A 26,057-nucleotide genomic window follows, 5' to 3' on the forward strand; every position below is an offset into this window, starting at 1 on the left:
CTGGTGCCAGATGGATCAGGGCACAGTGCTCTGGTTCTGCTCTAGTGACACAAATGGTACCAGATGGATCAGGGCACAGTGCTCTGGTTCTGCTCTAGTGGCACAGCTGGTGCCAGATGGATCAGGGCACAGTGCTCTGGTTCTGCTCTAGTGACACGGCTGGTGCCAGATGGATCAGGGCACAGTGCTCTGGTTCTGCTCTCTGCTCTAGTGGCACGGCTGGTGCCAGATGGATCAGGGCACAGTGCCTGGTTCTGCTCTAGTGACACGGCTGGTGCCAGATGGATCAGGGCACAGTGCTCTGGTTCTGCTCTAGTGACACGAATGGTACCAGATGGATCAGGGCACAGTGCTCTGGTTCTGCTCTAGTGGCACAGCTGGTGCCAGATGGATCAGGGCACTGTGCTCTGGTTCTGCTCTAGTGACACGGCTGGTGCCAGATGGATCAGGGCACAGTGCTCTGGTTCTGCTCTCTGCTCTAGTGGCACGGCTGGTGCCAGATGGATCAGGGCACAATGCTCTGGTTCTGCTCTAGTGACACGGCTGGTGCCAGATGGATCAGGGCACAGTGCTCTGGTTCTGCTCTAGTGACACGAATGGTACCAGATGGATCAGGACACAGTGCTCTGGTTCTGCTCTCTGCTCTAGTGGCACAGCTGGTGCCAGATGGATCAGGGCACTGTGCTCTGGTTCTGCTCTAGTGACACGGCTGGTGCCAGATGGATCAGGGCACAGTGCTCTGGTTCTGCTCTAGTGACACGGCTGGTGCTAGATGGATCAGGGCACCGTGCTCTGGTTCTGCTCTAGTGACACGGCTGGTGCTAGATGGATCAGGGCACCGTGCTCTGGTTCTGCTCTAGTGACACGGCTGGTACCAGATGGATCAGGGAACAGTGCTCTGGTTCTGCTCTCGTGGCACGGCTGGTACCAGATGGATCAGGGCACAGTGCTCTGGTTCTGCTCTAGTGACACGGCTGGTACCAGATGGATCAGGGAACAGTGCTCTGGTTCTGCTCTCGTGGCACGGCTGGTACCAGATGGATCAGGGAACAGTGCTCTGGTTCTGCTCTAGTGACATGGCTGGTGCCAGATGGATCAGGTCACAGTGCCTGGTTCTGCTCTAGTGACACGGCTGGTGCCAGATGGATCAGGGTACAGTGCTCTGGTTCTGCTCTAGTGACACGAATGGTACCAGATGGATCAGGGACCCAGTGCTCTGGTTCTGCTCTAGTGGCACAGCTGGTGCCAGATGGATCAGGGCACTGTGCTCTGGTTCTGCTCTAGTGACACGGCTGGTGCCAGATGGATCAGGGCACAGTGCTCTGGTTCTGCTCTCTGCTCTAGTGGCACGGCTGGTGCCAGATGGATCAGGGCACAATGCTCTGGTTCTGCTCTAGTGACACGGCTGGTGCCAGATGGATCAGGGCACAGTGCTCTGGTTCTGCTCTAGTGACACGAATGGTACCAGATGGATCAGGACACAGTGCTCTGGTTCTGCTCTCTGCTCTAGTGGCACAGCTGGTGCCAGATGGATCAGGGCACTGTGCTCTGGTTCTGCTCTAGTGACATGGCTGGTGCCAGATGGATCAGGGCACAGTGCTCTGGTTCTGCTCTAGTGACACGGCTGGTGCCAGATTGATCAGGTCACAGTGCTCTGGTTCTGCTCTAGTGACACGGCTGGTGCCAGATGGATCAGGGCACAGTGTTCTGGTTCTGCTCTAGTGACACGGCTGGTACCAGATGGACCAGGGCACAGTGCTCTGGTTCTGCTCTAGTGACACGGCTGGTGCCAGATGGATCAGGGCACCATGCTCTGGTTCTGCTCTAGTGACACGGCTGGTGCCAGATGGATCAGGGCACAGTGCTCTGGTTCTGCTCTAGTGACACGGCTGGTGCCAGATTGATCAGGTCACAGTGCTCTGGTTCTGCTCTAGTGACACGGCTGGTGCCAGATGAATCAGGGCACAGTGTTCTGGTTCTGCCCTAGTGACACGGCTGGTACCAGATGGACCAGGGCACAGTGCTCTGGTTCTGCACTAGTGACACGGCTGGTGCTAGATGGATCAGGGCACCGTGCTCTGGTTCTGCTCTAGTGGCACGGCTGGTGCCAGATGGATCAGGGCACAGTGCTCTGGTTCTGCTCTAGTGACACGGCTGGTGCCAGATTGATCAGGTCACAGTGCTCTGGTTCTGCTCTAGTGACACGGCTGGTGCCAGATGAATCAGGGCACAGTGTTCTGGTTCTGCCCTAGTGACACGGCTGGTACCAGATGGACCAGGGCACAGTGCTCTGGTTCTGCTCTAGTGACACGGCTGGTGCTAGATGGATCAGGGCACCGTGCTCTGGTTCTGCTCTAGTGGCACGGCTGGTGCCAGATGGATCAGGGCACAGTGCTCTGGTTCTGCTCTAGTGACACGGCTGGTGCCAGATTGATCAGGTCACAGTGCTCTGGTTCTGCTCTAGTGACACGGCTGGTGCCAGATGAATCAGGGCACAGTGTTCTGGTTCTGCCCTAGTGACACGGCTGGTACCAGATGGACCAGGGCACAGTGCTCTGGTTCTGCTCTAGTGACACGGCTGGTGCTAGATGGATCAGGGCACCGTGCTCTGGTTCTGCTCTAGTGGCACGGCTGGTGCCAGATGGATCAGGGCACAGTGCTCTGGTTCTGCTCTCTGCTCTAGTGGCACGGCTGGTGCCAGATGGATCAGGGCACAATGCTCTGGTTCTGCTCTTGTGACACGGCTGGTGCCAGATGGATCAGGTCACAGTGCTCTGGTTCTGCTCTAGTGACACGGCTGGTGCCAGATGGATCAGGTCACAGTGCTCTGGTTCTGCTCTAGTGACACGGCTGGTGCCAGATGGATCAGGTCACAGTGCTCTGGTTCTGCTTTAGTGACACGGCTGGTGCCAGATGGATCAGGGCACAGTTCTCTGGTTCTGCTCTAGTGACACGAATGGTACCAGATGGATCAGGGCACAGTGCTCTGGTTCTGCTCTCTGCTCTAGTGGCACAGCTGGTGCCAGATGGATCAGGGCACTGTGCTCTGGTTCTGCTCTAGTGACACGGCTGGTGCCAGATGGATCAGGGCACAGTGCTCTGGTTCTGCTCTAGTGACACGGCTGGTGCCAGATGGATCAGGTCACAGTGCTCTGGTTCTGCTCTAGTGACACGGCTGGTGCCAGATGGATCAGGGCACAGTGCTCTTGTTCTGCTCTCTGCTCTAGTGGCACAGCTGGTGCCAGATGGATCAGGGCACTGTGCTCTGGTTCTGCTCTAGTGACACGGCTGGTGCCAGATGGATCAGGGCACAGTGCTCTGGTTCTGCTCTAGTGACACGGCTGGTGCCAGATGGATCAGGGCACAGTGCTCTGGTTCTGCTCTCTGCTCTAGTGGCACGGCTGGTGCCAGATGGATCAGGGCACAATGCTCTGGTTCTGCTCTAGTGACACGGCTGGTGCCAGATGGATCAGGGCACAGTGCTCTGGTTCTGCTCTAGTGACACGAATGGTACCAGATGGATCAGGGCACAGTGCTCTGGTTCTGCTCTCTGCTCTAGTGGCACAGCTGGTGCCAGATGGATCAGGGCACTGTGCTCTGGTTCTGCTCTAGTGACACGGCTGGTGCCAGATGGATCAGGGCACAGTGCTCTGGTTCTGCTCTAGTGACACGGCTGGTGCCAGATTGATCAGGTCACAGTGCTCTGGTTCTGCTCTAGTGACACGGCTGGTGCCAGATGAATCAGGGCACAGTGTTCTGGTTCTGCCCTAGTGACACGGCTGGTACCAGATGGATCAGGGCACCGTGCTCTGGTTCTGCTCTAGTGGCACGGCTTGTGCCAGATGGATCAGGGCACAGTGCTCTGGTTCTGCTCTCTGCTCTAGTGGCACGGCTGGTGCCAGATGGATCAGGGCACAATGCTCTGGTTCTGCTCTTGTGACACGGCTGGTGCCAGATGGATCAGGTCACAGTGCTCTGGTTCTGCTCTAGTGACACGGCTGGTGCCAGATGGATCAGGTCACAGTGCTCTGGTTCTGCTCTAGTGACACGGCTGGTGCCAGATGGATCAGGTCACAGTGCTCTGGTTCTGCTCTAGTGACACGGCTGGTGCCAGATGGATCAGGGTACAGTGCTCTGGTTCTGCTCTAGTGACACGAATGGTACCAGATGGATCAGGGCACAGTGCTCTGGTTCTGCTCTCTGCTCTAGTGGCACAGCTGGTGCCAGATGTATCAGGGCACTGTGCTCTGGTTCTGCTCTAGTGACACGGCTGGTGCCAGATGGATCAGGGCACAGTGCTCTGGTTCTGCTCTAGTGACACGGCTGGTGCCAGATGGATCAGGGCACAGTGCTCTGGTTCTGCTCTCTGCTCTAGTGGCACGGCTGGTGCCAGATGGATCAGGGCACAATGCTCTGGTTCTGCTCTAGTGACACGGCTGGTGCCAGATGGATCAGGGCACAGTGCTCTGGTTCTGCTCTAGTGACACGAATGGTACCAGATGGATCAGGGCACAGTGCTCTGGTTCTGCTCTCTGCTCTAGTGGCACAGCTGGTGCCAGATGGATCAGGGCACTGTGCTCTGGTTCTACTCTAGTGACACGGCTGGTGCCAGATGGATCAGGGCACAGTGCTCTGGTTCTGCTCTAGTGACACGGCTGGTGCCAGATTGATCAGGTCACAGTGCTCTGGTTCTGCTCTAGTGACACGGCTGGTGCCAGATGAATCAGGGCACAGTGTTCTGGTTCTGCCCTAGTGACACGGCTGGTACCAGATGGATCAGGGCACAGTGCTCTGGTTCTGCTCTAGTGACAAAGCTGGTGCTAGATGGATCAGGGCACCGTGCTCTGGTTCTGCTCTAGTGGCACGGCTGGTGCCAGATGGATCAGGGCACAGTGCTCTGGTTCTGCTCTCTGCTCTAGTGGCACGGCTGGTGCCAGATGGATCAGGGCACAATGCTCTGGTTCTGCTCTTGTGACACGGCTGGTGCCAGATGGATCAGGTCACAATGCTCTGGTTCTGCTCTAGTGACACGGCTGGTGCCAGATGGATCAGGTCACAGTGCTCTGGTTCTGCTCTAGTGACACGGCTGGTGCCAGATGGATCAGGTCACAGTGCTCTGGTTCTGCTCTAGTGACACGGCTGGTGCCAGATTGATCAGGGCACAGTTCTCTGGTTCTGCTCTAGTGACACGAATGGTACCAGATGGATCAGGGCACAGTGCTCTGGTTCTGCTCTCTGCTCTAGTGGCACAGCTGGTGCCAGATGGATCAGGGCACTGTGCTCTGGTTCTGCTCTAGTGACACGGCTGGTGCCAGATTGATCAGGTCACAGTGCTCTGGTTCTGCTCTAGTGACACGGCTAGTGCCAGATGAATCAGGGCACAGTGTTCTGGTTCTGCTCTAGTGACACGGCTGGTACCAGATGGATCAGGGCACAGTGCTCTGGTTCTGCTCTAGTGACACGGCTGGTGCTAGATCGATCAGGGCACCGTGCTCTGGTTCTGCTCTAGTGACACGGCTGGTGCAGAGATTCACACAGACCGCCTGTCTCTTTCTCTCTACTCACACCTGTTAATTTCTCATTCCCTGTACCCTCCTCTAGCACTAAATCAAGTCAAATTTGATTTGTCACAGGCGCCGAATACAACGGGTGTAGGCTTTACGGTGAAACGCTTTCTCGCGAGTCCTTTCCCGACAACGCAGACTTAAAAAGGAAGAATAAAAATAGAAAAGACTATTATTGCAGCCTGCACAGTCGCAGTAACACCAGGCTTTGTGAGAGAAGACAGATCCTATATCTCATCCTCTAATCTCCCCCTCCCCCACTCAGACCGTCACATGATTCCTCTGGGTCAATGGTTCTCAAAACCTCTCCTCGGGACCCCCAGACGTTTCACAAAGGGCTTGATGATTAGCTGACAAGTTGAATCCGGTGTGCTAACTGTGGAATGGTTCAAATACATGGAACAGCTGAGGGTCCCCAAGGAGAGGCTGGAACCGCTGCTCTGTGTGTTCATTCCACTGGGGTATGTTAGCTATATCAGAAGAGTAATGGACATTATGAATATGGTGTACATGAACGTTTTAAAACACATGAAATTAAAGGATTCCAAAGCTTGTCACTATGTCTATTCTGTGCGGGTCTGAAAGGGGGATATGGGGGGCTGTATGTGCTGTCTAATTGAGGGCAAAATTATGGCCTTGTTGAACAAATGTAATCAATTAATCAATCAAACGTCCCCATTTCTTTCCCAGGGGGCCAAGCTGAGAACGGCAGTCCCATCATCGTGTTCCCAGAATTCCCTGCGTTTGGCGAGCTCCAGGAGGAAGAGTTCCACAACGTGCTGACCTACCTGACCAGTGTGCCCAGGTGACACACACAATGCATTGCACACTCTGATGCTTGAGCTTGTCATTACTTAGTATAATGGAGGAAGTGGTGTGGTAACAATGACAACCAGCAGATGTCAGTGTAGAACTATCTTCACAGTTCCTTTGTCTGAACAGAACAATGAATCTCCATACAACAAAGTGAACTTGTCTTATGCAGGACTGTATCGTAACCATTATAGTTGGCATCTATATTACACCTCAACGTTGCTGCAACTGGTACATGTGGTGTATGTCCTAGTACATGTGGTGTATGTCCTAGTACATGTGGTGTATGTCCTGGTACACGTGGTGTATGTCCTGGTACACGTGGTGTATGTCCTGGTACACGTGGTGTATGTCCTGGTACACGTGGTGTATGTCCTGGTACACGTGGTGTATGTCCTGGCGCCTGTGGTTTATGTCCTGGTACATGTGGTGTATGTCCTGGCGCCTGTGGTTTATGTCCTGGTACACGTGGTGTATGTCCTAGTACATGTGGTGTATGTCCTGGTACACGTGGTGTATGTCCTGGTACACGTGGTGTATGTCCTGGTACACGTGGTGTATGTCCTGGTACACGTGGTGTATGTCCTGGTACACGTGGTGTATGTTCTGGTACATGTGGTGTATGTCCTGGCGCCTGTGGTTTATGTCCTGGCGCCTGTGGTTTATGTCCTGGTACATGTGGTGTATGTGTTGGTACATGTGGTGTATGTCCTGGTATATGTGGTGTATGTCCTGGACGTTATGCTAGTCCTGTTTCTATACAGGAACTAACTACCTTCTTGGCCAGATATCCCACGATATTCTCTATCTCAATAGGAATTCCTGATATTAATAAATGTTTAATAACTAAAAAAAAGTCATAAAATGGACCATATCCTCCCCTCCCCATTAGCTAATGGTGAAACCTTTAACCCCTGACCCCTGACTCCTGTGGGAGTTGGTTGGGGGGCGGCTTGGAGAGACAGATCATGGCTGGTGTGGAGGTGTTAATGAAAGAGACTCCCTGTGTATCTAACGGGGTCTGTCAGTTAAGACTCCAGGGCTCAGCTACTATATGGAAGCAGTTTGTCATAGAAAGGAGTTCTGTAAAGATGTAATTTCAGACAAATTTTAATTGACAAAACAATAAAGAACATATATATTTCTAAGTAATATCGTATCATATACTATCCATTCGTTTTATAGCCGGAGGGAACCCATCTGTATCAAATGCATGAATGAGGTTCTACCTGAGATGTATATATTCAGTTGTGATGTGTGACTGGGTGATGATATGTGTGATCATGAGCTCACATGTTACTAAGACCAGGGGGTGTTCATAAAGCAGACAACTCTCCTGTGGATACTGCCGCCCTCCAGCCCCATGTACCTCTGATGTGAGAGACCCCTACAAATCAGCTGGTCTAGACAATCTGGACCCTTTCTTTCTAAAGATAATCTGCCGAAATTGTTGTCACCCCTCTGAGATTCCCAAAAATTGGAAAGCAGCTGCGGTCATCCTCCTCTTCAAAGTGGGGGACACTCTTGACCCAAACTGCTACAGACCTATATCTATCTTACCCTGCCTTTCTAAGGTCTTCGAAAGCCAAGTCAACAAACAGATTACCGACCATTTTGAATCCCACCATACCTTCTCCGCTATGCAATCTGGTTTCAGAGCTGGTCATGGGTGCACCTCAGCCACGCTCAAGGTCCTAAACGATATCTTAACCGCCATCGATAAGAAACAATACTGTGCAGCCGTATTCATTGACCTGGCCAAGGCTTTTGACTCTGTCAATCACCACATACTCATCGGCAGACTCGATAGCCTTGGTTTCTCAAATGATTGCCTCGCCTGGCTCACCAACTACTTATCTGATAGAGTTTGTTCAGTGTGTCAAATCAGAGGCCCTGTTGTCCGGGCCTCTGGCAGTCTCTATGGGGGTACCACAGGGTTCAATGCTTGGACCGACTCTCTTCGGTGTATACATCAATGATGTCGCTCTTGCTGCTGGTGAGTCTCTGATCCACCTCTACACAGACGACACCATTCTGTATACTTCTGGCCTTTCTTTGGACAATGTGTTAACAACGCTCCAGGCGAGCTTCAATGCCATACAACTCTCCTTCCGTGGCCTCCAATTGCTCTTAAATACAAGTCAAACTAAATGCATGCTCTTCAACCGATCGCTGCCTGCACCTGCCCGCCTGTCCAACATCACTACTCTGGACATTTCTGACTTAGAATATGTGGACAACTACAAATCGCTAGGTGTCTGGTTAGACTGTAAACTCTCCTTCCAGACTCACATCAAACATCTCCAATCCAAAGTTAAATCTAGAATTGGCTTCCTATTTCGCAACAAAGCATCCTTCACTCATGCTGCCAAATAAACCCTTGTAAAACTGACCATCCTACTTCGGCGATGTCATTTACAAAATAGCCTCCAATACCCTACTCAATAAATTGGATGCAGTCTATCACAGTGCCATCTGATTTCTCACCAAAGCCCCATATACTACCCAACACTGCGACCTGTACGCTCTCGTTGGCTGGCCCTCTCTTCATACTCGTCGCCAAACCCACTGGCTCCATGTCATCTACAAGACCCTGTTAGGTAAAGTCCCCCCTTATCTCAGCTCGCTGGTCACCATAGCAGCACCCACCTGCACGCGCTTCAGCAGGTATATCTCTCTGGTCACCCCCAAAACCAATTCTTCCTTTGGCCGCCTCTCCTTCCAGTTCTCTGCTGCCAATGACTGGAACAAACTACAAACTGGAAACACTCTGGAAACACTCTCTCTGAAACTGGAAACACTTATCTCCCTCACTAGCTTTAAGCACCAGCTGTCAGAGCAGCTCACAGATTACTGCACCTGTACATAGCCCATCTATAATTTAGCCCAAACAACTACCTCTCCCCCAACTGTATTTATTTATTTATTTTGCTCCTTTGCACCCCATTATTTCTATCTCTACTTTGCACATTCTTCCACTGCAAATCTACCATTCCATTGTTTTACTTGCTATATTGTATTTACTTCGCCACCATGGCCTTTTTTGCCTTTACCTCCCTTATCTCACCTCATTTGCTCACATTGTATATAGACTTATTTTTCTACTGTATTATTGACTGTATGTTTGTTTTACTCCATGTGTAACTCTGTGTCGTTGTATGTGTCGAACTGCTTTGCTTTATCTTGGCCAAGTCGCAATTGTAAATGAGAACTTGTTCTCAACTTGCCTACCTGGTTAAATAAAGGTGTAATAAATAAAATAAATAAATAAGAGAGAGATGGATTCTCCAATTACCTTGAATGAACTACAGGACAAAATACAAACCCTGTGGTGTTGATGGTATCCTCAATGAAATGATCAAATATACAGACAACAAATTCCAATTAGCTAGACCAAATTTGACCACAATAACTACCGTGGGATATGCGTCAACAGCAACCTTGGGAAAATCCTCTGCATTATCATTAACAGCAGACTCATACATTTCCTCAGTGAAAACAATGTACTGAGCAAATGTCAAATTGGCTTTTTACCAAATTATTTTACGACAGACCACGTATTCACCCTGCACACCCTAATTGACAAACAAACAAACCAAAACAAAGGCAACGTCTTCTCATGCTTTGTTGATTTCAAAAAAGCCTTTGACTCAATTTGGCATGAAGGTCTGCTATACAAACTGATGGGAACCAAAACATACAACATTATAAAATCCATGTACACAAACAACATTTGTGCGTTTAAAATAGGCAAAAAACACACACATTTCTTCCCACAGGGCCGTGGGGTGAGACAGGGATGCAACTTAATCCCCACCCACTTCAACATATAGATCAACGAATTGGCGAGGGCGCTAGAAAAGTCTGCAGAACATAAAATTCGACATACCAATTAGGATCTGGCTAAAAATACTTGAATCAGTTATAGAACCCATTGCCCTTTATGGTTGTGAGGTCTGGGGTCCGCTCACCAAACAAGAATTCACAAAATGGGACAAACACCAAATTAAGACTCTGCATGCAGAATTCTGCAAAAATATCCCCTGTGTCCAACGTAGAACACCAAATAATGCACACAGAGCAGATTATCTTATAATTACCTGCTAATTATCAAAATCCAGAGAAGAGCTGTTCAATTCTACAACCACCTAAAAGGAAGCGATTCCCAAACCTTCCATAACAAAGCCATCCCTTATAGAGAGAGGAACCTAGAGAAGAATCCCCTAAGCAAACTGGTCCTGGGGCTCTGTTCACAAACACAAACAGACCCCACAGAGTCCCAGGACAGCAACACAATTAGTCCCAACCAAATCATGAGAAAACAAAAAGATAATTACTTGACACATTGGAAAGAATTAACAAAAAAACTGAGCAAACTAGAATGCTATTTGGCCCTAAACAGAGAGTTCATAGTGGCAGAATACCTGACCACTGTGACAGACCCAAACTTAAGGGAATTGCTTTGACTATGTAAAGAGTCAGTGAGCATAGCCTTGCTATTGAGAAAGGCCGCTGTAGGCAGACCTGGCTCTCAAGAGAAGACAGGCTATGTGCTCACTGCCCACAAAATGAGGTGGAAACTGAGCTGCACTTCCTAACCTCCTGCCCAATGTATGACCATATTAGACACATATTTCCCTCAGATTACACAGACCCACAAAGAATTAGAAAACAAAACCCGATTTTGATAAACTCTCATATCTATTGGGTGAAATACCACAGTGTGCCATCACTGTAGCAAGATTTGTGACCTGTTGCCACAAGAAAAGGTCAACCAGTGAAGGACAAACACCATTGTAAATACAACCCATATTTATGTTTATTTATTTTGTATTTTGTACTTTAACTATTTGCACATCGTTACAACAATGTATATAGACATAATATGACATTTGAAATGTCTTTATTCTTTTGGAACGTCTGTGAGTGTAATGTTTACTGTTCATTTGTATTGTGTATTTCAATTCTGTATATTATCTACCTCACTTGCTTTGGCACTGTTAACATATGTTTCCCATGCCAATAAAGCCCCTTGAATTGAATTGAATTGAGAGAGGGGGGGTGCTTTCTCTGTTGTGCTCTCTAGCTTGCTTTCATTTATTCCCTCGCTTTCATTCTCTTTCTCTGTGCCTCTCCCTTTCTCTCTTGCTTACTTACTCACTCTTTCTTTCTCTCTCTCTCTCTCTAGCGCGCTCGCCAGACCAAAAGCGTGAGTGACTGTAAGGGGGTAGAAAGAGGGAGCTGGAAGAGGAGATATAAAAGAGAAAGCGGGGGTATTGTGGGGGTGTAGACGGGGTGTCCTGGGTGTTTAATTACTATGAGTTTATCTCTGAATCAGAGTGTTGTATTTAACACAGTGTCCTATAGAGAAACATCCATCATGCTGCCAGTTCAGCACTATGGACGGTCCTGATTAGTACCACTGGATAAATCACATCACCGTCTGTTTTATCTCACAAGATGCTCTCTGCACTTTCTCCTCTCCTTTTTCTCTCTGTCCTCTCTCTCTCTCTTTGTTCATCTCTACCTTCATTTCTATAAATCTCTCTCTTTCTATCTCTATGGCTTCCTCCTTGTCCTTTACCTCTGTGCTCTCCTCACTGCCAACACACATGCTGCTGAGCAAAGAGGGAGAGAGAGAGGAAAGGAGGGGGAGAGAGAGATAGAGCCAATGAGACGAGGGGGAGGGGAGGGGAAGCTCTATAGCTAAAGCGAGAAGAAAGCTGTGTGTGCGTGTGCGTGCGTGTGTGTGTGTGCCACTGTCATGGCGGCAATTGAATTAATGACACTTTTGCGGTTCCCTCACCTACCAGCTAAAGGGGGGTGGATCCCATCTCATTCTCCATCAGATGTCCCGCCCCCCTCTGCTCATGAGCCATTCAAACACACTCCCGCCACCGCTGTCCATCATCCGTATGCTGCTCTGTGATAGGCTATGGGGGAGATGCAGGGCTGAGTTGATTGGCTGGTGTAGAGAAGCGGGTAGGCAGAGGATCGTTGTTCTCGGGGGTTGGCGGTTGGCTCCCGTTCTATCAGAGCTGTAAACAGAGCACTGGTGCTTAACAAACGGGATCTGCAGAGAGGGAAAACCGGAATAACAGAGAAAAGGAAAGGAATTCTATTGAGGAGGTTTTGGGAATAACGGACGTATCCTGTCGTGTCACATCAATGGGATTAACCTGAGGAAGAGGCAACATTTTGGTAGTGTGTTTTCTACCGTGTGTGTGTGCGTGCACAGCAGGGTGATGGATGGATGATGGATTTGCTCATGGCTGTGTTGATGTACATGGACCACCTCAGCAGCATTGACTCTTTCACATTTCTGTGTGTGTGGTTGTCACTCTTGTTAAGAGCATCTGCTAATTGACTGAGATGTAAACGTGTGCTGCCAGCGACACTCTCCTCGTACTTTTGTACACAATCTACACACACTCCCACACACACACAGGGATTGAGCGTAATAATGCCACTGCCTGTGGGTAGCCTGTGATCTTGGAGCAGTCAAGGGTCCTGTCATTAGGAGGATACACACACATCCATGTAACCGTGGTAACATACACACACATCCATGTTGCTGTGGTGACCGTGTCTCGCTCTCCTGCAGTGTGACAGCGTCTGGAGTGGGCTTCATCCTGGTCATCGACCGCCGCCAGGACAGATGGACCGCCGTCAAGGGGACCCTGCTACGCATTGCAGTGAGTAACCGTGTGTGTGTGTGTGTGTGTGTGTGTGTGTGTGTGTGTGTGTGTGTGTGTGTGTGTGTGTGTGTGTGTGTGTGTGTGTGTGTGTGTGTGCACGCCTCATTAACGCTGTATGCTGAGGGTGTGTGTGTAATCTATTAAGACATACATTTTAACAGGTGTTCGAGATGTGCTGAGCGACAGGAAACCTTTGTATATCAGAGTAGTGGCACAGTGCAGACTTCTCCATGAGGTGTCTTGCTGTCTGGTGAAACTAACTACTAGCCTAGTTCTGCAGGAGGGCAGAACTGTAGCATCTCCTCCTTTCAGATTAAACAACATTACACTCACTTCAACCTGCAGGAGGGCAGAACTGTAGCATCTCCTCCTTTCAGATTATACAACATCACACTCACTTCAACCTGCAGGAGGGGACTGTAGCATCTCCTCCTTTCAGATTATACAACATCACACTCACTTCAACCTGCAGGAGGGCACTGTAGCATCTCCTCCTTTCAGATTATACAACATCACACTCACTTCAACCTGCAGGAGGGCACTGTAGCATCTCCTCCTTTCAGATTATACAACATCACACTCACTTCAACCTGCAGGAGGGGACTGTAGCATCTCCTCCTTTCAGATTATACAACATCACACTCACTTCAACCTGCAAGAGGGCAGAACTGTAGCATCTCCTCCTTTCAGATTATACAACATCACACTCACTTCAACCTGCAGGAGGGCACTGGCATCTCCTCCTTTCAGATTATACAACATCACAATCACTTCAACCTGCAGGAGGGCACTGTAGCATCTCCTCCTTTCAGATTATACAACATCACACTCACTTCAACCTGCAGGAGGGCACTGTAGCATCTCCTCCTTTCAGATTATACAACATCACACTCACTTCAACCTGCAGGAGGGCACTGTAGCATCTCCTCCTTTCAGATTATACAACATCACACTCACTTCAACCTGCAAGAGGGCAGAACTGTAGCATCTCCTCTTTTCAGATTATACAACATCACACTCACTTCAACCTGCAGGAGGGCAGAACTGTAGCATCTCCTCCTTTCAGATTATACAACATCACACTCACTTCAACCTGCAGGAGGGCACTGTAGCATCTCCTCCTTTCAGATTATACAACATCACACTCACTTCAACCTGCAGGAGGGCACTGTAGCATCTCCTCCTTTCAGATTATACAACATCACACTCACTTCAACCTGCAGGAGGGCACTGTAGCATCTCCTCCTTTCAGATTATACAACATCACACTCACTTCAACCTGCAGGAGGGCACTGTAGCATCTCCTCCTTTCAGATTATACAACATCACACTCACTTCAACCTGCAGGAGGGCACTGTAGCATCTCCTCCTTTCAGATTATACAACATCACACTCACTTCAACCTGCAGGAGGGCACTGTAGCATCTCCTCCTTTCAGATTATACAACATCACACTCACTTCAACCTGCAGGAGAGAGAGGGAGAGCGATGGGATTTCCTACTCCGTATTTTAGAACACACTATAAGGAGTATAATGGCACCAAGATGTTGTCTGTATCATGTACGGCTCACAGATCATAAGGTCTCACAGGAGGCATGTATAGGTCTAAAAAGGGCCTTATATGGCCACTTTCATCTGGATTTTCATCTGGATAGGGTGATTTGACTATGGGGGATAGGGTGATTTGACTAGGGGGGGATAGGGTGATTTGACTAGGGAGGGGATAGGGTGATTTGACTAGGGGGGGGATAGGGTGATTTGACTAGGGGGGGGATAGGGTGATTTGACTAGGGGGGATAGGGTGATTTGACTAGGGGGGGATAGGGTGATTTGACTAGGGGGGGGATAGGGTGATTTGACTAGGGGGGTAGGGTGATTTGACTAGGGGGATAGGGTGATTTGACTAGGGGGGGATAGGGTGATTTGACTAGGGGGGGATAGGGTGATTTGATTAGGGAGGGATAGGGTGATTTGATTAGGGAGGGATATGGTGATTTGATTAGGGAGGGGATAGGGTGATTTGATTAGGGAGGGATAGGGTGATTTGATTAGGGGGATAGGCTGATTTGACTAGGGGGATAGGCTGATTTGATTAGGGAGGGGATAGGCTGATTTGACTAGGGAGGGGATAGGATGATTTGACTAGGGAGGGGATAGGCTGATTTGACTAGGGAGGGGATAGGGTGATGAACACGAAACACCCACAATGAGTTCCAGGAATCACCATCATATTAACTTGATACAGGCTTCACATGTGTGATCTTCATCATGTTGGTAATAAATGCAGAGTGATGAAACAGACCCAACAAAACAGAAATATTACTTTTCTATAAATATAACATTGACAAATGTGAACCTTTTAGCTCACCCATCTCCCATCAGCAAACCATAATGTCTCCATCATTCTCCTTATATGGGCCTGTCAGCCCCCCAATAATAATGGACTGTTCCAGCCATAACGGCCCGTTCCAGCCCATTGGATATGTCCATGTGACAAGGGAGGGGAGGAGGCTGGTGTTGAGCTGTTAACATTGCTGAGGTAGGACATTCGTCCTCTGTTAAGTGTGGGTGTGTTCATTGATTTCCCTACAGTGATAGTAGTGTGTAAACAGACTGGGGAAACCTGCTGATTAGTAGAGTACAGTATCAGTGTGGTGGACCCAAGGGCAAACGCGCACATACACACACACTCACACACTCACACACACCCTCAAGCATGCAGTGTCTGTGATTGTGATTGTGATTACCAGCATGATTTGTGACTGTGTCCTTGTGGGCCTGCAGTGTGAGGAGCAGAGGGTTGGTGTCATTACTCACCCCTAGGCACTGCACTGCATGGTTCTGAAGCAGGGGGGTAGAGGGGCTGGGCTATGGAGAGGAGGAGGAGGAGGGAGAGAGAGGGGCTGGGCGATGGAGAGGAGGGAGGCAGGAGGGGGGGTAGAGGGGCTGGGCTATGGAGAGGAGGGGGAGAGTATGGGCTGGGCTATGGAGAGGAGGAGGGAAGCGGAGGGGGTAGAGGGGCTGGGCTATGGAGAGGAGAGGAGGAGGGAGGGAGGCAGGCGGGAGGTAGAGGGGCTGGGCTATGGAGAGGAGGAGGGGGCGTGCAGGGGGAGGGAGAGGGGCTGGGCTATGGAGAGGAGAGGAGTAGGGTGGAGGGGGGCGTGTGAATGAGATGGAACCCGAGGTAGGCAGGGGGGGTAGAGGGGCTGGGCTATGGAGAGGAGGAGGAGGGGGAGAGGGGGGGCTGGGCTATGGAGAGGAGGAGGGAGGCAGGGGGGTAGAGGGGATGGGCTATGGAGAGGAGGAGGGAGGCAGGCAGGCGGGAGGTAGAGGGGCTGGGCTATGGAGAGAAGGAGGAGTAGGGTGGAGGGGGGCGTGTGAATGAGATGGAACCCTTTAGGGAGACGAGCAGCATGGGAAAGAGATAGTGGTGTCAGGCTACTCAGCTGGGTGTGATGGTGGAGAGATAGTGGTGTCAAGCTACTCAGCTGGGTGTGATGGGGAGAGATAGTGGTGTCAGGCTACTCAGCTGGGTGTGATGGGGGAGAGAGTGGTGTCAGGCTACTCAGCTGGGTGTGATGGGGAGAGATAGTGGTGTCAGGCTACTCAGCTGGGTGTGATGGGGGAGAGATAGTGGTGTCAGGCTACTCAGCTGGGTGTGGTGGGGAAGAGATAGCGGTGTCAGGCTACTCAGCTGGGTGTGATGGGGTAGAGATAGCGGTGTTAGGCTACTCAGCTGGGTGTGATGGGGAGAGATAGTGGTGTCAGGCTACTCAGCTGGGTGTGGTGGGGAAGAGATAGTGGTGTCAGGCTACTCAGCTGGGTGTGATGGGGAGAGATAGTGGTGTCAGGCTACTCAGCTGGGTGTGATGGGGGAGAGATAGTGGTGTCAGGCTACTCAGCTGGGTGTGATGGGGGAGAGATTGTGGTGTCAGGCTACTCAGCTGGGTGTGGTGGGGGAGATAGTGGTGTCAGGCTACTCAGCTGGGTGTGGTGGGGAGAGATAGTGGTGTCAGGCTACTCAGCTGGGTGTGATGGGGGAGAGATAGTGGTGTCAGACTACTCAGCTGGGTGTGATGGGGAGAGATAGTGGTGTCAGGCTACTCAGCTGGGTGTGATGGGGAGAGATAGTGGTGTCAGGCTACTCAGCTGGGTGTGATGGGGGAGAGATAGTGGTGTCAGGCTACTCAGCTGGGTATGATGGGGAGAGATAGTGGTGTCAGGCTACTCAGCTGGGTGTGATGGGGAGAGATAGTGGTGTCCAGCTACTCAGCTGGGTGTGATGGGGTAGCGTTAGCGGTGTCAGGCTACTCAGCTGGGTGTGATGGGGAGAGATAGCGGTGTCAGGCTACTCAGCTGGGTGTGATGGGGAGAGATAGTGGTGTCCAGCTACTCAGCTGGGTGTGATGGGGAGAGATAGTGGTGTCCAGCTACTCAGCTGGGTGTGATGGGGTAGCGTTAGCGGTGTCAGGCTACTCAGCTGGGTGTGATGGGGGAGAGATAGTGGTGTCAGGCTACTCAGCTGGGTGTGATGGGGGAGAGATTGTGGTGTCAGGCTACTCAGCTGGGTGTGGTGGGGGAGATAGTGGTGTCAGGCTACTCAGCTGGGTGTGGTGGGGGAGAGATAGTGGTGTCAGGCTACTCAGCTGGGTGTGATGGGGAGAGATAGTGGTGTCCAGCTACTCAGCTGGGTGTGATGGGGTAGCGTTAGCGGTGTCAGGCTACTCAGCTGGGTGTGATGGGGGAGAGATAGTGGTGTCCAGCTACTCAGCTGGGTGTGATGGGGTAGCGTTAGCGGTGTCAGGCTACTCAGCTGGGTGTGATGGGGGAGAGATAGTGGTGTCCAGCTACTCAGCTGGGTGTGATGGGGAAGAGACTTCCTGTAGAAAGGATATATTGGTCTGTGTGTGCTTGTGTATGTATCTGTTTGTATGGGGCTTCCCAGTGACAGGAGGGTGTGTATGTGATGGCATATCTCATGAATGTGTTTATGCTGTAGGCTGGATCTTCCTCTGCATCTTCCTCTGTAGCTGACATATGTCAAGGTTATCCTGATCAATGTTCTGTCTATATGGTACTCCCTACAGAATGACATTGGAGATCGGAAAACATGTCCAGAATAAATGACCAAATCAGCTGTTCCACGGTAACCACTAGCTGATGTGTGGTTTGAGTGTTCTGTTACATGGCCACCACCTATCATCTAAGTGGGTGCTGCTACACGTTAGCGGTGGATGGCAGGCTACTCAGCGGTTTGAGTGTTCTGTTACGTGGCCACCACCTATCATCTAAGTGGGTGCTGCTACACGTTAGCGGTGGTGGCAGGCTACTCAGCGGTTTGACTGTTCTGTTACATGGCCACCACCTATCATCTAAGTGGGTGCTGCTACACGTTAGCGGTGGTGGCAGGCTACTCAGCGGTTTGACTGTTCTGTTACATGGCCATCACCTATCATCTAAGTGGGTGCTGCTACACGTTAGCGGTGGTGGCAGGCTACTCAGCGGTTTGACTGTTCTGTTACATGGCCACCACCTATCATCTAAGTGGGTGCTGCTACACGTTAGCGGTGGTGGCAGGCTACTCAGCGGTTTGACTGTTCTGTTACATGGCCACCACCTATCATCTAAGTGGGTGCTGCTACACGTTAGCGGTGGTGGCAGGCTACTCAGCGGTTTGACTGTTCTGTTACATGGCCACCACCTATCATCTAAGTGGGTGCTGCTACACGTTAGCGGTGGTGGCAGGCTACTCAGCGGTTTGACTGTTCTGTTACATGGCCACCACCTATCATCTAAGTGGGTACTGCTACACGTTAGCGGTGGTGGCAGGCTACTCAGCGGTTTGACTGTTCTGTTACATGGCCACCACCTATCATCTAAGTGGGTGCTGCTACACGTTAGAGGTGGATGGCAGGCTACTCAGCGGTTTGACTGTTCTGTTACATGGCCATCACCTATCATCTAAGTGGGTACTGCTACACGTTAGCGGTGGTGGCAGGCTACTCAGCGGTTTGACTGTTCTGTTACATGGCCATCACCTATCATCTAAGTGGGTGCTGCTACACGTTAGCGGTGGTGGCAGGCTACTCAGCGGTTTGACTGTTCTGTTACATGGCCACCACCTATCATCTAAGTGGGTGCTGCTACACGTTAGAGGTGGATGGCAGGCTACTCAGTGGTTTGAGTGTTCTGTTACATGGCCACCACCTATCATCTAAGTGGGTGCTGCTACACGTTAGCGGTGGTGGCAGGCTACTCAGCGGTTTGACTGTTCTGTTACATGGCCACCACCTATCATCTAAGTGGGTGCTGCTACACGTTAGCGGTGGTGGCAGGCTACTCAGCGGTTTGACTGTTCTGTTACATGGCCATCACCTATCATCTAAGTGGGTGCTGCTACACGTTAGCGGTGGTGGCAGGCTACTCAGCGGTTTGACTGTTCTGTTACATGGCCACCACATATCATCTAAGTGGGTGCTGCTACACGTTAGCGGTGGTGGCAGGCTACTCAGCGGTTTGACTGTTCTGTTACATGGCCACCACATATCATCTAAGTGGGTGCTGCTACACGTTAGCGGTGGTGGCAGGCTACTCAGCGGTTTGAGTGTTCTGTTACATGGCCACCACATATCATCTAAGTGGGTGCTGCTACACGTTAGCGGTGGTGGCAGGCTACTCAGCGGTTTGACTGTTCTGTTACATGGCCACCACATATCATCTAAGTGGGTGCTGCTACACGTTAGCGGTGGTGGCAGGCTACTCAGCGGTTTGACTGTTCTGTTACGTGGCCACCACCTATCATCTAAGTGGGTGCTGCTACACGTTAGCGGTGGTGGCAGGCTACTCAGCGGTTTGAGTGTTCTGTTACATGGCCACCACCTATCATCTAAGTGGGTGCTGCTACACGTTAGCGGTGGTGGCAGGCTACTCAGCGGTTTGACTGTTCTGTTACATGGCCACCACCTATCATCTAAGTGGGTGCTGCTACACGTTAGCGGTGGTGGCAGGCTACTCAGCGGTTTGACTGTTCTGTTACATGGCCACCACCTATCATCTAAGTGGGTGCTGCTACACGTTAGCGGTGGTGGCAGGCTACTCAGCGGTTTGAGTGTTCTGTTACATGGCCACCACCTATCATCTAAGTGGGTGCTGCTACACGTTAGCGGTGGTGGCAGGCTACTCAGTGGTTTGAGTGTTCTGTTACATGGCCATCACCTATCATCTAAGTGGGTGCTGCTACACGTTAGCGGTGGTGGCAGGCTACTCAGCGGTTTGACTGTTCTGTTACATGGCCACCACCTATCATCTAAGTGGGTGCTGCTACACGTTAGCGGTGGTGGCAGGCTACTCAGCGGTTTGAGTGTTCTGTTACATGGCCACCACCTATCATCTAAGTGGGTGCTGCTACACGTTAGAGGTGGATGGCAGGCTACTCAGCGGTTTGACTGTTCTGTTACATGGCCACCACCTATCATCTAAGTGGGTGCTGCTACACGTTAGCGGTGGTGGCAGGCTACTCAGCGGTTTGAGTGTTCTGTTACATGGCCACCACCTATCATCTAAGTGGGTGCTGCTACACGTTAGCGGTGGATGGCAGGCTACTCAGCGGTTTGAGTGTTCTGTTACATGGCCACCACCTATCATCTAAGTGGGTGCTGCTACACGTTAGCGGTGGATGGCAGGCTACTCAGCGGTTTGACTGTTCTGTTACATGGCCACCACATATCATCTAAGTGGGTGCTGCTACACGTTAGCGGTGGTGGCAGGCTACTCAGCGGTTTGACTGTTCTGTTACATGGCCATCACCTATCATCTAAGTGGGTGCTGCTACACGTTAGCGGTGGTGGCAGGCTACTCAGCGGTTTGACTGTTCTGTTACATGGCCATCACCTATCATCTAAGTGGGTGCTGCTACACGTTAGCGGTGGATGGCAGGCTACTCAGCGGTTTGACTGTTCTGTTACATGGCCATCACCTATCATCTAAGTGGGTGCTGCTACACGTTAGCGGTGGTGGCAGGCTACTCAGTGGTTTGACTGTTCTGTTACATGGCCACCACCTATCATCTAAGTGGGTGCTGCTACACGTTAGCGGTGGTGGCAGGCTACTCAGTGGTTTGACTGTTCTGTTACATGGCCACCACCTATCATCTAAGTGGGTGCTGCTACACGTTAGCGGTGGTGGCAGGCTACTCAGCGGTTTGACTGTTCTGTTACATGGCCATCACATATCATCTAAGTGGGTGCTGCTACACGTTAGCGGTGGTGGCAGGCTACTCAGCGGTTTGAGTGTTCTGTTACATGGCCACCACCTATCATCTAAGTGGGTGCTGCTACACGTTAGAGGTGGATGGCAGGCTACTCAGCGGTTTGACTGTTCTGTTACATGGCCACCACCTATCATCTAAGTGGGTGCTGCTACACGTTAGCGGTGGATGGCAGGCTACTCAGCGGTTTGAGTGTTCTGTTACATGGCCACCACCTATCATCTAAGTGGGTGCTGCTACACGTTAGCGGTGGATGGCAGGCTACTCAGCGGTTTGAGTGTTCTGTTACGTGGCCACCACCTATCATCTAAGTGGGTGCTGCTACACGTTAGCGGTGGATGGGGTGAGTTCCCCCCCGACTGATGTGTGTTCCATTATTACTTCCGACAGTATATCATACATATACTGTGTAGCTGGGTTTAACATGAGCTTTCATTGGCTACACCAGAGTCAGACTACATGGAATGGTATTGTTATGGAAATCACAGTTTGAAGGTCAAGAAGCAGCCCCTCCTTCCATGTTCTCATTAAATGGTTTTTAACGTTCACCCGCCCGCTGTTAAAGTGCTTTTATGATTTTAGTGTCAGTAAACTCCAAGCTCTCCAAAAATATTGATGGCTTACTGTGATAGGAAAGGGCCATATTATGTGAAAATAGGGTTCAAATCTACTGAGAGGAGGAGCCTAATAACAGTCAAGCTCCAATCACAGCAGGCTTGCTCCAGTCCCATACAGCCATCAGTCCCAAACAGATCAAGTCATTTGTTTGAGTGTCATGTGCAGGACAGACAGTGTGACCGTGCGCTGGATCATTGATTAGGAGATAAATAATGAGAGTGAGGTAATGAAGATTAACATGTTTTATCTCTCAGGACCTCTTCATTGATTTTGCGGTGGTAGTTCAGTAATACATTCAGATTTGAGTGACCTTGCCTGACACCTGAAGACACGTGTTAGCTCCCCAAGCAAATGCCTAGGTCTTTAGCTCAGTGGGCTAAAGCAGTCTTGAGATCCAGGTTCAAAACCTGGTCATTGACACATTTTTTTTTCAATGAGAAATAGCAGTCCTTTATTTACTAGATGCAATTCATTAATAAAAAATAGACTGGCTGTGTGACAGACGTGGAAAACGTCGCTGTGTGGAACCTGATCTCTTTCTCCCAAGGAGCGCAGTTTCCATGGCAACGTGGTCTTGCAGGGTAGGTAAGCAGCTGTGTGTGGATGTAGGGGGCTAGTCTCTGGGAAGCAGCCGTTTGGCAATATGAGATGACATTATACTGCTGAAATAGAGCCTTATTCTGCTCATTGGAATTGTGATTTGCAGAGGTTTTACTGTGGTTACAAACTTATTTATTTGAACAGTTAGGCTAAAACTTTTAATTTGTCTCATTTTGGATTTGAGATCAAATGTTTAATACGAGGCGACAGTACAGAACGTCACCTTTTATTTGAGGGTATTTTCATACATACAGTGCCTTCAGAAAGTATTCATACCCCTCGACTTATTCCACATTTTGTTGTTACAGCCTAAATTCAAAACGGATCAAATCATGTTTTTTTCTCACCCACCTACACGCAATAATACCCCATAATGACAAAGTGAAAATGGGTTTTTAGAAAATGTTGCACATTTCTTGAAAATGAAATACAGAAATATCTCATTTACAGAAGTATTCACACCCCTGAGTGAATACTTTGTAGAATAACTTTTTGACAGCGATTACATCTTGTATCTGGATAAGGGGTGAGAAAAATTCAGGCTGTAACACAACAAAATGTGGAATAAGTCAAGGGGTATGAATACTTTCTGAAGGCACTGTATCTGTATCACTGTTTAGAAATTAAAGTCCCCCAATTTGAAGGTGTCATAAGTATTTGGATTTAGTTAAATGTAGTATTTGGTCCCATATTCCTGGCACACAATGACTACATCAAGGTTGAGGCTCAGTAAACTTGGATGCATTTGCAGTTTGTTTTGTCTGTGTTTCAGATTGTTGTGCCCAATAGAAATTAATGGTAAATAACGTATTGTCCTTTTTTGGTCACTTTTACTGTAAATAAGAATAGAATATGTTTCTGAACACTTCTACGTTAATGAGATCATGCCACCAAAACATGCTTACCACTCACCATTACCAATAACAGGGGAGGTTAGCATTTTGGGGGTGACTCTGGCTCATCCAATCAGACAATAGGCTACATTCAGGCTGTCAGTTGCTGTGTGGATTCTGGGTTTTCTGGCGAAATCTCTTCTCAGTATTTTCAACCCAGAGAATTCAATAAAAGTACCTATTCTAAAACAAGCGAGAGATGCACCTGTTTTATAACATGCACTAGATATTTTTGGCTGCACCTCCAGTGATGTTGGTTGAAGCACTATCCCTCCCTCCTCCAGGGATCAGTGTTATGCCCACTCAGCCTGCTATATATGTCAGCTGTAGCCAGCAGCAGTAGAGTGTGGTGATGCTGCATCACTGTGGGGGTGTAGGTTCTACAGCGGGTAGTGTTGTTTGTGTGCCTGAGGCTGTGGAAGGTTGTCCTACTCTAGCTAGTCTTGCGGTATCGATTGAAGACCACCCCTGTAGAGCAGAGTAATTCACAACTCCTGTTACAACAAGCCACTAACCATCTGGCTTACAGGGCCTTCAGAAAGTGTTCACACTTCTCAACTTTCTCCACATGTTGTTGTGTTACAGCCTGAGTTTAAAATGGATTACATTTATATGTTGTGTCCCTGGCCTACACACAATACCCCATAATGTCAAAATGGAATTATGTTTTTAGAAATATTTACAAGGATTCAACCCCTTTGCTACGGCAAGGCTAAATAAGTTCAGGAGTAAAAATGTGCGTACTAAGTCACATAATAAGTTGCATGGACTCAATGTGTGTGTAATAATAGTGTTTACCATAATTGACTACCTCACCTCTGTACCCTACACATAACATTTTCTGTAAGGTCCCTCAGTCAAGCAGTGAATTTCCAACACAGATTCAACCACAAAGACCATGGAGGTTTTCCAATGCCTCGCAAAGAAGGGCACCTATTGGTAGATGGCTAAAAATGGACAAAGCAGACATTTAAATATCCCTTTGAGCATGGTGAAGTTCTTAATTACACTTTGGATGGTGTATCGATACACCCAGTCACTAACACATTTGCCGGAGAGGAAGGAAACCGCTCCAGGATTTGACCATGAGGCCAATGGTGACTTTAAAACAGTTAGAGTATGATGGCTGTGATAGGAGGAAACTGAGGATGAATCAACAACATTGTAGTTACTCCACAATACTAACCTAAATGACAGAGTGAAAAGAAGGAAGCCTGTACAGAATAAAAATATTCCAAAACATGCATCCTGTATGCATTAAGGTACAAAAGTAAAACTGCAAAAAATGTGGGGAAAATCAAGCACAACACTGACTAACACAGTTCATATTTTCAACCATGGTGGTGGCTGCATCATGTTATTGGTATGCTTGTCATCGGCAAGGACTAGGGAGTTTTGTAGGATAAAAAGAAACTGAATAGAGCTCAGCACAGGCACAATCCTAGAGGAAAACCTGATCCAGTCTGCGTTCCATCAGACACTGAGAGAAAAATTCACCTTACAGCAGGACAACAACCTAAAACACAAGATCACTGGATTTGCTTACCAAGATGAACCACTGCCCTGATTTACCACTCTTTCCATTTAAGGCATGTGTATGTATGTATGTTCAGTTAATTTGTATCAATGAATTCCATTCAAGTCCATAAGACTTGAAGGTTTATCCCCCAACAACAACAACACAAAGTAATGAATGTGTGTGTTCCACAGGGCTCATTCCCAGTGCATTTACAGCTGGTTCTGGTCTTGCGGCCCTCCACCTTATTCCAGCGGACGCTCTCCGACATCTTCTTCAAGTTCAACAGGGATGAGTTCAAGATGAAGGTGCCGGTATGTTTTTTTTATATGCATGTGCTCGTCTGATGTGAGGACGTTAGTGGACCTTTGTATGCGTCTCATATGTCGTTTAATGTGTGTTGACTCTCCTCCCTGTGTCTCAGGTGGTGATGCTGAGCTCTGTGACTGAGCTCCATGCCTACATCGACCGGACTCAGCTGCCCCAGGAGCTGGGAGGAACCCAGGATTACTGCCATGATACCTGGATCTCACACCGCACCGTGAGTACCCTACTACCATACCCTTCTCACCAGACCCCTGACAGACTACATAGGGCCCAATCCCAACATGATACCTGGATCTCACACCGCACCGTGAGTACCCTACTACCATACCCTTCTCACCAGACCCCTGACAGACTACATAGGGCCCAATCCCAACATGATACCTGGATCTCACACCGCACCGTGAGTACCCTACTACCATACCCTTCTCACCAGACCCCTGACAGACTACATAGGGCCCAATCCCAACATGATACCTGGATCTCACACCGCACCGTGAGTACCCTACTACCATACCCTTCCCACCAGACCCCTGACAGACTACATAGGGCCCAATCCCAACATGATACCTGGATCTCACACCGCACCGTGAGTACCCTACTACCATACCCTTCTCACCAGACCCCTGACAGACTACATAGGGCCCAATCCCAACATGATACCTGGATCTCACACCGCACCGTGAGTACCCTACTACCATACCCTTCCCACCAGACCCCTGACAGACTACATAGGGCCCAATCCCAACATGATACCTGGATCT

The 26,057-nt window shown here is 49.5% G+C and overlaps 1 protein-coding gene and 1 long non-coding RNA gene across 16 annotated transcripts in view; one reads left to right on the forward strand and one right to left on the reverse strand.

The window, feature by feature from the left end:
- The window catches only part of LOC118370012 (guanine nucleotide exchange factor DBS-like), a 94,242-nt gene that overhangs the window by 45,071 nt on the left and 23,114 nt on the right, over positions 1-26,057 (forward strand). For 12 of the 14 annotated variants that reach the window (XM_052499519.1, XM_052499523.1, XM_052499525.1 and 9 more), the window contains 4 exons: positions 6,255-6,369; positions 12,982-13,072; positions 25,164-25,283; positions 25,394-25,510. In XM_052499519.1, the coding sequence (XP_052355479.1) occupies positions 6,255-6,369; positions 12,982-13,072; positions 25,164-25,283; positions 25,394-25,510 (443 nt within the window). Of the gene's footprint in view, positions 1-6,254; positions 6,370-12,419; positions 12,579-12,981; positions 13,073-25,163; positions 25,284-25,393; positions 25,511-26,057 lie in introns of those variants that run through there. The other 2 variants (XM_052499521.1, XM_052499533.1) reach the window with 2 other exon arrangements.
- Positions 13,130-14,571, reverse strand: LOC127916734 (uncharacterized). Of its 2 annotated transcripts, none has more exons than XR_008095768.1 (3): positions 14,169-14,571; positions 13,853-14,038; positions 13,130-13,665 (listed from the first exon to the last, which is right to left on the reverse strand). It is a non-coding gene; the product is annotated as an uncharacterized LOC127916734 (long non-coding RNA). The 2 variants fall into 2 exon arrangements; XR_008095769.1 differs by having other exon boundaries at positions 13,130-13,727.

The sequence above is a fragment of the Oncorhynchus keta genome, chromosome 37 (assembly GCF_023373465.1).
Source record: "Oncorhynchus keta strain PuntledgeMale-10-30-2019 chromosome 37, Oket_V2, whole genome shotgun sequence".
NCBI lineage: Eukaryota > Metazoa > Chordata > Actinopteri > Salmoniformes > Salmonidae > Oncorhynchus > Oncorhynchus keta.